At 39.3% G+C, this 12567-nt stretch overlaps 1 protein-coding gene across 6 annotated transcripts in view; it reads right to left on the bottom strand.

The window, feature by feature from the left end:
* Nucleotides 1-12567, bottom strand: part of COL14A1 (collagen type XIV alpha 1 chain) — a 114193-nt gene that overhangs the window by 60546 nt on the left and 41080 nt on the right. For all 6 annotated transcript variants that reach the window (XR_011678389.1, XM_071421714.1, XM_071421716.1 and 3 more), the window contains 5 exons: nucleotides 9436-9581; nucleotides 7974-8103; nucleotides 4598-4737; nucleotides 2824-2950; nucleotides 1719-1858 (listed from right to left, as the gene is read on the bottom strand). Coding sequence is in view for 5 of the 6 variants with exons in the window: in XM_071421714.1 (XP_071277815.1) it covers nucleotides 1719-1858; nucleotides 2824-2950; nucleotides 4598-4737; nucleotides 7974-8103; nucleotides 9436-9581 (683 nt within the window). In the remaining variant the exon portion in view is untranslated. The remainder of the gene's footprint in view (nucleotides 1-1718; nucleotides 1859-2823; nucleotides 2951-4597; nucleotides 4738-7973; nucleotides 8104-9435; nucleotides 9582-12567) is intronic.

Genomic DNA, 12567 nt, shown 5'->3' with positions numbered 1-12567 from the left:
TCACTTCCTTCAACCTCCCCTCCTAGCTACAAAAAACACCACAAAGTGCTGAACTTTCAAGTGGGCAGGACAAATAGCAGCAACAAGCACATGAGTACAACAGCATGCATTCTCTACTCTAAGCCAGAAATAAAAGGTCCCCCTTAAATTTATTCTGGTTTTTTAGTGCCAACACTTGACTGCACTCTCCTCACCCTTCAGCAGAGTGGGATGAGAGGTGTGTGATTAACCACTGTCCCCTGACCCCTCTCAGCTAATTGGCAAGCTGGGTCTTGGGAGAAAGAAGGAGGGATTGCATGTCCTTTGTTTGCATGACTGATCACTTAGCTGGGAAAGAAGCTTAAAGAGGCAACAGCCTGGAGGTATTGTGCTATCCTAGGCCTGACCCCATTAGAGAGTTCATGCAAGGAGAACAGAAAGCAGCTAGGGCATCTTTAATATTTCAGCATTCTAAAGTATTATAGCCTCCAGCAGTTCTTTGTGAATACAGTGAACAAGTAGAACCTTAGCAGTTCAAATAGTTCTTGATAATTTATTCTCACACTGGAAGAATACAGATATTTCAAATCTCACTTAAAAATGTGACTTGAGGGCTTTCCCTGGCAGCTACTCCCTGGAACTGAAATAGAAACAAATGAGTTCATCTACTGCAGAAGAAACTGCTCGTGGATGACCTGTGTCTACTCACTCATCTGCCAACTCCTTCTTTTCCCTGCTCACACCTCTCATTTCTCTCTTTCTTGCATGACTACCTCTTACTAGGTGAAAGAGAGGAAAAGAATCAGGCTAAGCTAAATTTACAGAAAAAATGATGCATAACCTAAGCTATAATGACTCTTTCTGCCCTAATGGATGACAAAATATTGCATGAAACCTAGGGCCAGGTGTGAAATGTCATTTTTCCCCCGAGTTCTGTACCCAGATAAACAGTTTGCAGATGTGGCCTCCGCACACACTGCTGATGCCAAGAGAGAAAGATGTTTGAGAGTCACTAAAGACTGAGAAGTACAAAAGAGGCCAAAATAATGAGTTAATAAATAAAGAAAAAGAGGAAATGAGACAGACTATGAAAATTTGGGAAAGGAGAGAAAGTGTCTGTCTTTCTACTTCGAAAAATAAAATTAAAAAGTAAAAGCTAAAGGGATGAAAATAATTTTAAAATTTAGACTGATGGAAAGGGTACTATGGAAAAGATGTACAAGGGCTTAATGCAAAAAATACAGCATGAGAGGGAAAAAAGAGAAAACATAAAGATGAATAGATGAACAATCTAATAAATTAACTATACACTGTACACTTTTCCCTTTGTAATTTTACCTAATAAGGCTTCAGAGGCAATTTTACTGTGCCCAGCACGTTAGACAAACTTGGAGCTTTACCTGAGGATATCACCACTCTGGCTCAGCTACCATCTTCACATCAAAGTGAAGAACATGAACCTCTAAAAACTGAAGTGGCCCCAAACAACAATGCTAGTTCTAAGGCTGTTGGCACATTACAAATTAGATTGACTAGTCACAAAATACCTCTTCTTTCCCTACTTTCTCTTCAAAGCAAAACTGGAATATTGGTTTGATTTTTGTTTAGAGAGCTTTGCAGTGGGGCAGATTTTTCTGTAAGTCAATTTGCCATATTTAATTAGCAAACATTGCTGCATAGTTGTCCTCAGAATGGAATTCTCCCTCCTTTTCACCCCTCAGGATGTCAAGGCAACTTACCTCCTCAGACTCCCCCCCATCCAAAGGAATCCATGCCAATCTGTAAAAAGCAATATCTGATGAGGTGGGCTTCCAGCTGACCCGGAAACTATCTGTGGATACTTCATCAATTTCCAAATGCTGGGGAGTTGGAACTCTTTCTGGAAAATATTACACACAAAAAAAGTGAGAGTGAATTATGCTCTGACACTTCCATAGATGGCAATATCAGGCACACACCACTTTACTTGCAGTTTCTTAAAGGAGTATAACATGGGAGGTAGTTACCAAAGGCACTACAGAATTCTTTGCCCACTTATTTGTTCTTAGAGAAGTAGTTCTGTAGTTCAGGGAAGGGAATAGACTCTTCATTCTAACTGGACAGGCCTCCTTATCCTCTCTTTCACTGAAGGAGCTGCATGAAACCCTAAGTCCATCTCCTTTGCTCAGAGCTCTGTTCACCAGGCTCTTTCTTGTACCTCAAAGCCAAGTCCCAGTCTCTGCCTTTTCCAGTCACTGTGTACATTTCCATTTGCACTTTGCATGTGTCAAGATCTTGCTCCATACATGTATGTTCTCCCTTCCTCTTCCACCTCATCTTTCTCTTTCCTCTCCTTCGTCCTTTCTTTTCCCATTGTTGTTGGAAAGCATTGATATGTGTCATCAGCCATTTGTTTAATGCAGACCTACAGTTACAGAAACTATAACTGTGTTAAACAAACTGCAGGAACTTTGAATGTCGTATGTATTCTCCTTTTGATGTAGTTCCTCTGTATGTATATAAATTTCTATCCCCTAGTGCCTGGATATTTTAGTGGTTAAATGTATGATTCAAAACTCATCACACTTCATCTGGAGGTACAAATGCCATCACACTGAATAATGCTTCAGAAAGCTGTGGAGATGTTTTCATGATGTCAAGAGATTACTCATGTGAGTAAAGAGGCAACTGGCCCCATAGTAAGGGAGCAAAGAAGCCAAGAGTAGCAATGAAAATAACAGAAAGCATTCCATATATTTGAATTCACAGCCAGAGACCTTTGCTGTAACTAATCTTACTTTCCAGTAACATAAGAAAGTATAAAATTTCTTCTTGGAAGGCCTTCAGAAGTTCAGCAATACTTACTTGTGGTAAAGCTGCCAGTAAGTGGTTCAGATTGTCCCTCATCATACTGGGAGAAAAGAGCAACAGTATACTCTGTAAGGGGTGCCAAACTTTTCAGAGTATGGGTTGAAACACGACCAACTTCCACCTAGAGAAAGCATGATTTTCAGTAGATATTGACCATACAATACAATTCAGTAGATATTGACCATACAATTATCAGTGTGTGACATTCTTCTGGGTAATAATGATACACAAGGAGAATGTCATGCAATAAGAAGAGAAATTCAGTGAAACTATGAACAAGTATAAACTCAGGTCCATCAAAGCTGACAAAACTAGTTATAATAGAAAAATTACAAAAAATGAGAATTTTGTATTCATGGCAAACCATGAAAAAAGAGAATTCAGCCTTGGTAAGCCCAGCTGTTCAGCTAACATCAGCACTGCATGTTCAGGAACCCAGAAGGGGAAGAAGCTTTTTGTGCTGCTAAACCTAACCTCTTGTCATGGACAATCACTGCATAAAACCCTTATGTTTAACATTTGTCAAGAGACAGATGAGAGTTTTGTCTGGTCTCTCTCCAGGCTGCAGTTAAGTGACTTTGCCAGGGACATAAAACTCAAAGCTGTATAAACAATTTATCAGTCCAACTATTGAGTGCCACATTAGCTCAGCACCACAGGGAAAATGCTACCAGTGCAGAGCAAACAAGAACATGCCACCTGTTCTTTGAACAAAGGAAAAGTGAACTGAACATTCACTCACATTACAAAGTGTACTACAATGAGCCTGAGATGTTCAAATACCACTGTCACCAGTACAGTCCGGCATATTATCTGTATTAAGGGTAATCAATGGGAAGAAGTCAAATGATTTCTAATTTAAATTTTAAGGGACCTAGCATAGAACAAAGAAACAAAACATTGCATAGGTATGCTCCCCTCTAAAGCTGAGAGCAGTTTCTTCAGGTTCAATACAAATATTCCACTTTACACAGATGAAAGGCCAGATATGTCCCAGAAGAAACATAATTACAGATAACTACCATTAAAGACTTCTTTTTCTCGAGGGCCAAGTTCTCCATGACAACTTATTTCCTAAGGGACCTGGACTGTTTTAATAATCAAACCCACTTTAATAATCAAACCCAATCATACCCATTTTTAAATGTGTATTTAAAAAAAAATAATATTTCAGTATGAATCATTCCATCCCATTTTGCATTCTATCACAGAATTCATGCTGCTAAAAGGTATTATAATGCACCCTTGGTAACAAGGCAGAAATAAATATTGCAAATTATTAAATGTAAGAGTCTAAGTTAGAACATCTTGGTATTGCCTTAGCACTTTGTTAAAGCCAAATCCTTTTTCTAGCAAGTCTCAATATAGAATTAAAGCAATACATTTCGAGAAAATGTGGCAAAGCCTTCAGATGGTCTTTTTGAATGAGCTTGAGTCCATGATATGTGATCCATCAAAAGTCTTATTATCTGAACTGAATAAATAATAAAAATTTCCATTCTATACATTTAGTCAAGATCCTGCTCCTAGCAAACCACTATCCCCTGGTCTCCCTCAGTTTATGCGCCCCCAGCTGCTCAGAGTACTCTCCCCCACACAAACATCCAACATTAAGCAAACTCTTATTTACACCAAGTTTCCAAATTCTCTTGCAAATCTTTTTTTAGAGCTTGCATAGTAGCTTTTGTTTATAAACATTATCCCTACTAATTACAGAAGTTTGGGAAGGTTTGAGACTGGTTAAAGGAAAAGTGTTGCTAAAATTTACCTCGTTGGTTTCTGTCCCGTCTGTTTTAACGTACATGATGCGATAGCCATTTACGTTTTTGGAAGCAGGATCCCATGACAGCTTAGCACTATTGTGTCCAACATCAGAAAATTTCAAGTTTGCTGGTGGACTTAAAGGCACTTGAAAAGAAAAGAGGTAAAACCATGAAAGTGATCCCAAGTTTTAGCTGTGAAATTTTTCACAGTTTCTTAATAATAAATAGTATGTTTTCCATTCAAAATTTTATATCACCAGTCTTTCTATTCAAAGGCCTATATCAATGGAGCTACAAAAGTACTTAAAGGCAGGTAAAAGGGCTTTGCTTTTTAATTAAACAGAACTTCCAGATTTTCTAAATGTATCTCAACTGATACTGAAAAATAAATAGGTTATGATGTTGTTCACTGCAGATATCACAGCAAGATCTAGCCTACAGAACACTTGCAATAGATTTTGGGTTGTATTTGTGAATTAATTTAAGCCAGCTAGTACTTCATCCTATACACATTTGGTTTTCATGTGTATCCCAGCAAAAATACTTCATGACAGTAGAATTTGGGCAAAAAACCTTCTGAATCCTGAAACACCTTGATATAAGGGAAAGTTTTTCCAGAAAGCATAACCAGCTGAGAAAATGTCCAAAGATGCTACTTTTATGTCTGCCTACCCTTTCTGTTAGGAAACCTTAGCTGTTTCCCAACAACAGTCCCAGTTAAAGTCTTACTTTTATTCTATATATTCCTTGACTGTCACAAGCTGAAGGAAAATGAGGTCATGCAAGAGACAGACTCAGATTACATCCACTTCTCTGTCACACCACAGAAAGAAATTTGTGCTGTCTGTTACTCTCAGCAGTAGGTTCTGTATTAGTCCAACATCTGCTACTTTCCTCTGAATGTTAAAACCTTTCTCCATCCATCCTGCCTTCACACACACACTCCCCACCAGTCCACGTGGACAGATAAATATCAGCACTTCAGAAGCTGCTTTCCCCACACAATAGCACCTGGGAAAAAGCAAAGATTTTAAAGGCCTCATATATTCTGTGAGATCTCTAGCCAGGCCATTTATCAATGCAGAATCTGCAACCAGCTTAGGAACAGTGAAGTCAGCTTGGCTCTGAGAAGAGAGAAGACGGGAGCACACTGGAACTGTAGTAGATGGCTTTGCCACACATTCTGGCATTCAGCATATTCCTCTGAGTCTGGTCAAGGGAGGTTCACGTGCTGGCTTTCTCTCCACTTTCTGTCAGTCATGAAATGCACTTCATTCCACCATCCAGGTCATACAACAAAATGTGTCAGTCTCAGCTCCTTCCTCTTGGAACCAACCTCCTGACAGCACTGCTCTCAACCACACAGGCAGTCCTGGTGCCAGACTTACGTGATATTTACAGTGAGTCTTGGATGAATCCTGGCCCCAAAATGAAACTACACCCTAGAATGAGCTTGCTGACCATGTCACTGTTTGGCATAGGGAAGATTTTGCTACAGTAACCAAGATGATGCAATGAGTAGAATATTATTTACTAACCATAGATTATTAGAAAATACACCTAATACTACAGCAAATTTGGCAGATCACTCTTCAGGCAGATATATGCTGCAGGAAGAAAATACCAGGTAGCCTACTCATTAATTATAAGCCAGAAAAAATCACACTGGAAGAAAAAAAAAGGGAAAAAAAGGGAAAAAAAAAAAGGAAAAAAGAAAGAAGAAAAAAAAAGAAGCTTAAATCAGATTCTGAATGGGTAATGCATTACTGTTAAACACCAACAATTAACAATGTGGGACAGGCATGATCACAAGGATCTTTCTGCCTCCCAGATTGCCCCACTGCTTCATTCATCTAAGCCTGCTAGCAGAGGGCTTATTTGAATAGCTGCATGACAGGATCCTTCCTTCAGTCCTATAGACCAGAGATGGCTGCATTGTGCCATCCTAAAAAGAAATGAAAGGCTGCAGAGAAGTGAGGGTTTCTTTTTTATTCTGGTCTAGTAGCAGCAGTAGTGATGATGGGCTAACTAACACGTTACAACCTTCTGTGATCAGACAGTGGTCATGAAAGCTCAGCTTGTGCCAATGTATCTGGAATTTGTATGTGATCTTCCATCCAATGTGTTAGCCAGCTTTAGAGCTCTACATTCTCCAAGATTCTCCATGTGGTATGAAGTGAATAGAAGCTGGCACAGCCAAAAACTACATAAACTACTGTTTAGGAGAAATGAAAATCTGATACTGGGTAGATATTGGCCAAAGGCCAGGGTGAGAGATACAGGCGGGGGTTTGGCGGGGGGCTGTGCAAGATGAGGAATGAGGCATAAAGAGACAGAGAAAGGTAGGGAGGGATAAGGAGCCAAAGATTTGATTCTCTTTTTTGGGAATCTTCCACACTCATTTCAAGTTGACAAACATGTCCAAGTTGCAGTAGTTTGATATTGGAACTTGTCTGTCCACAACTGTCCTCCTAGAGGAGACCCAGCAAACACCATTCCTAGAACTTTTTCCACTATTGCTTGCTGACCTTACAAGGAATTGCTCTGGGGTTTATTTTCCCTAGCATTCACATGCCTGAACTTCTGTCACTTATTAAATGTAAGTCACTTTCACCCTGACTGGATTACTCATGCCAGGAGCACAAAATAAGAGGATTCACTCACTCCCCTGCTGGGAGCAATAGAGATGTCACTGAACTCGGTCCCAGAAATGTCCCAGAAGCAAAATTACTTATTTTCAATTCCTTTGTCTTCCAAAGGCAGGAGCTATTTAGAGAGCTGACATGCAGTCTGTGTAGTTTGCAGAGGACAGAATTTAGCTGGCAAAATCCTTGCAGCTTATTAAAAACACACCATCTATCATGAGTGCACAGGCACTTTCCAACCCTCCATTTACCAGATGTTGCGCAGCAGGGGTTGGACAGAAATCTTCTCTTTGCTTCTTTTCTGTCTGTACTACTACTGAGCCAGAGGAATGACTTTCTCCATATGAGCAGGCTCACACACACACACACACACACCTGGTTTTCTAGCTAGAGGAGGCTAAACAGAGCATGTTTCTGTTTTCACCAGAATGGTCTATATGGTGATCTTCATTCACCTTCAGCAAGTTCAGAAAACTGTCAGGAATTTAACAAAGATCACTGGGGGCATCCATAGCAACACTACCACTGAGAGAGACAAGTTCACAATCCTGTTGCAAAAACAAGCTGGTTTGTAGAAATCCTCATTCTCTGTAAATTGAGTATCCACAGTGAGAAACTTATGTAAAGACCTTACCCAATTGCTCAAATCAGATAATCAGATGTTTGCTTCAGTATGTGCAAAGAACATTCTGAAGTTTTGTTAACACAGAAGTGAATATAGATTTGAGCTACCTACATGTAGTTTCTTGTCCTGTGAGGGGATCACTAGCTTCTTCTCCAAACATGGCATAAACTGTGACTGTATATTCTGTATTTGGCAACAGTCCATCCAGTTCAAGATCTGTTGAGGTCTCCCCAATTTTTATCTAAAAACACCATGAATGAAAAAAGATACATTATTTCTGAATTAGTTTACAATGAGGAATAATACCAGTTAAACACATATATCTAATTTCATATCTTGAAATTAGATATATGATCAAATATTCTACCGAGCATTTGTCTGACACTGCCTGCAGTGCTTTGCCCAAGGTTTTGGGATTTTGCACAATTATTAAAAGATTAAAACTTTCAAAAAGCCATAAGCCAACACACAGGTAAAAGGACTTTAAAAGTGACTAATCACATTAGCAATGATAAATATGCCTCTCCAGAATGAGCAGCTACTAAGGCCTTTTCCCATCTACCTTTTCTTATTCCCATTCCCATCTACACTTTGGTTCATCTTCAGTCACAAATCTGAAAATCACATCACTCATTGGAGGAGTTGATTTCTATGCACACTGAGGCTCAGATTTGTTGCTATTTGTATCATTTTCCTTTTCCACCTATTTGTGGAATAATATACCCACATTAACATGAACTGCCCTTTTTTCTTTGGGGTAAAGCTCAGTCCTCCTGAAGCAGCCAGTTCTCAGGGAGGCCCCACTTTTAACAGAATTATATGTTCAAAGGCACTGCTTTGGCAGTGAGCACAAGTCTGTGCTGGCTTTCAGCAGCTTCATGCCCCCTTCACAAGCTCACATGCCCCTGCATGCTTTATAGTGTTCTTGCTTGAACACTGATATTGTAAATAACCTTTATTATACATATATAAACTTGAGTGTAGAAATTTTAAAATTTTAGACCAAAGTTCCATTGATTTTATATGTTAGTGACAGAACACTAGACTTTACCTTATCCCCCCCTTCTTTTCCTTTGAAAGAATGTCTTCTAAAATCACTTTTGATGAAAGATGTTCTCTTTACATTTAAAGATTGAACAGAATGAAAAGAAAACCAATGACAGTTTTGTTTCAGACCTACAAATTTTACTTAAAAGTCCTTATGAGGACTTTAATAAACTTCATATTTTTCTGCTGACTAGGAGATATCTTAGTTTTACTTGATTTTTTTCTTTGAGTGTTAGTTCTATATGATGATACAATATCACTCTTTATAAAATTACAAAAGAGTCACTTAAATTCAGTTAAATTTGTTGCATTTTAATGACAATGACATAGAAATAACCAACTGGCACTTGCACTTTATTCATAGCTTGTGACACATACAATACTTAAGCAAGTCATGGAAAAAAACTCAAGTATTTGCTGATCATATTGGAGGTTAAAAAACATGTACTAGTTTGTTCTTTAAAAAACTGATTCTTTTATATTTTTTTTTATTAACTGCTATTCAGATGAAAGCACAATACATCACCTCCTTCTCATCTGCTGCCAATCCTTCTGTGAGGGGAGCATAGAGGATCATGTACCCTGTGGCACCCAGGACCCCCTTCCACCTCACCCTCATGCTGCTCTGGGACACATCATACAGCTGCAGATCCGAGGCCATGGGCAAGGCAACTGCAGTGGAGCAAGAGAAGACACTTCAGTTCTCTCCCTTGAACAGCCAGCTATTCTTCAAACAGTTTGGTTTACCCCAGGAAACACATAGGAATATAGCTGTCTCCAAGCATGGAGTGCTGTCTGTATCCTACAAATAAGATCTAATTGGTGGATAAAAGAACTCAGAATCAGAGAAACAAGGAAATGCTAACTCAAACCAATTCCAGTGCCAGGGCAGATTTATGCCTCACAAAGCATTTCAGCATGGTTGCTATTAGGAACCAGTAGCAGTTTTAAAGGGTGGCTCTTCCAGGGAGTAGTTCCAAAACCAGAGTGTGGCTGTGACAGGCCCTAGAAAAACTCTGGATGAGCACACTGCACAGATCAAAAGATTTTGGCTGTAAACTGTTGCCTGTTCAAGGCCTGGACTCTCCAAACTGGCACCAAGGCCTGTATCAGTGGGATTATGCAAATATGAGTATGGTCATCCATTGCAAATCATGGCAAATGCTACCCTGGCGAGGGAGAATAAGTTGAGTGAAAATCAAACAATATTAGGATATTCACTTGGGAATTTAAGGCAAAACAATATTAGGATATTCACTTGGGAATTTAAGGCATGGATACTAGAACACAGTATCAATCTGAGTTTCCAAATGCTTCTTTGCATTTCTGTAACTCTTTAGAGTAGTATTTTGCACTTTCCTGGTTGTCCTCACTTTATTCCTCTCACAGAATAACATCCCATGGCCTCTCCACTGCTGGTACATCACTGAAGAATCCCACCAAAATATTCAGACATGAATATGGAGAAATATTCAGGCATGAATATGGCGAGATATGAAGGAACTTTGACTTCTCCTTTGGAATTTATACATTGAGAATAGTCTCCAGAATGACTGGAATGGTCTGAAAGAACAGAAGGCAATTGCTGACTGCTACAAAACCTTTTCTATTTGAAATTCTGAAGAATCTGACCTGCTCACAAATATTCAGGAGCAAATTCTAATTTCAGTCACAGAGCTTCTCTGGACTCCTTGTCCAAGCAGAAGCTGCACCTTGTCAAGTTGGTATCTCCAAGTACGTCTCTTACATTATGTTCAACAAGGTCTAACAGAGCTCTAACAGAACCATGCCAGCCTCATCCTTTCCTGTGGATTGAGGCTGTTCACTCAGTTTGTCATTCCTGGCTGAAAACAGTGGCAAAACCTCAACCCAGGTTTCTCTTGAGGATTCCACTTCCAGGTTACCCCACCTACCCCTCCAAACCTTTTTCAACATACCTCCATCCTACTTAAACCCTTGTTCTTGTATTGATTGATGCTCCCATGAATTCTCACAATTTCTCTAATTACAGGGAGAAACTACCCATGAACATTTTCAAATGTACTTCATTCTCCTTGCTCAGAGCTCCACTCACACTTCTGATACCCACAGCAACAAATTACATGTTGAGATGTCCTGAAGCCACCTTGCACCACATTGTCTCATTGCTATTCAAACTGCCACAGGGCCATAGAGTATCCATCACCTGTTCTTCCCCTTATTTTGATTCTAAAATACTTCAGGAAAAGTGTCCTCCAACTGCAACTTACAACTTGCATTTTCACTCTCAACAGGAACTGGTAGATACTCTGACAATATATATAAAACCTGACAAAGAGGTGACTGGAAATAAAATGTGGTGTTTTCTGGCAGAATTTTCAGCCAAAGAGCTCAGAATCTCAAATATAAATATAAAGTAGATAGTGCTGGTTTGCATCTTGGACAGTTACCAGACTATCCTAATATTCAGGTAACATAAGGATAAATTAAACCAACTAAAACCAGCTGGAATAAACTAATCCACCTGGAATATGGAATAAACCAATCCACCTGGAATAGACTAAACCAGGTAAAAACATATTTCTAGCAAATTAATATGTGAATGAATTTCATATTTATTTCAATTTAAAAGTGACTATGAAATCACAAAACTTTCTACTTATCCCTACATTACGCATCTTCTGTTTAGATTTCACATACCTGTTCCAGTGGTCTAGATAAACGAATGCAATTGGTGACTATTTTAATCAGTCAGTATCTCTCACACAGGCAGGAATGTAAACTAAAATTTTCCATAATTTTCCATTAGAATAGTAAAAAAACCCAAACTTTAAAATTGCAGGTATTTTTAGCATGTGGAGTGATTAACTCTTGCACATGTCAGACTATTACTTCCAACACACTATCAAAGACAGCTGTATAAAATACTTGATGCTGCATGACCCTGGGGTGTGATCTGATCAAATCTCTGAAAGCCAGCAGGGCTGGGCTCCGTCAGAACTTGACTGGGTGACTTCAAAGGAATACCAGGTGCAATACAGAACAATCCTGTTGGCTCAGTATGTGACTGTTCTGTAAGCTTCAATAAATTAAACAGGTCCTAACACTGCCTCATGGGGTATAACATGGCAGGAGATGACATTTGGGGGGACTGAGACTAAAAGAAAAGTCTAAAATAACCTTATATGATTCTATTTTGTTTTCAGATTGAGAAGATTAGCACTGACACAGAATCAAAGAACCACCGAGGATGAAAGGCATCTCTTGAGGTCATCTGGCCTAATTAACTTCCCTATTCAGTCAGGTTCAGATAAAGCAGGTTGCTTAGAACCTTGTCCAGTTGGGCTTGAAATATGTCCAGAGATGCAGACTTCACAACCTCTCTGGACAACTTATTCCAGTGTTTGACCACCATTACAATAAAACTGTCTCCTCTTCTGTTTAAATTTAATTTCATGGGCTTTTAATTTGTGTCTGTTGGCTTTTTTCCTGCTTATAAGCACCACTGAGAAAAGTCTGGCTCACTCCTCTTCTGCACTTCCTCACATCAGGGATTTGACATATTGACAAGATCACCTGAGCCTTCTCTTCTCCAGGCTGAGCAGTCCAGTTGCCTCAGACTCTTAGGAAAGATGTGCCAAGCCCTTAATCATCTTTACAGCCCTTCACTTGAAGTCAC

Source organism: Agelaius tricolor, unplaced genomic scaffold, assembly GCF_023055355.1.
Source record: "Agelaius tricolor isolate 1412-34295 unplaced genomic scaffold, bAgeTri1.0.p SCAF_2, whole genome shotgun sequence".
Taxonomy (NCBI): domain Eukaryota; kingdom Metazoa; phylum Chordata; class Aves; order Passeriformes; family Icteridae; genus Agelaius; species Agelaius tricolor.
Note: the sequence above shows the minus strand (reverse complement) of the source record. Positions and strands in the feature narration are given on the sequence as shown.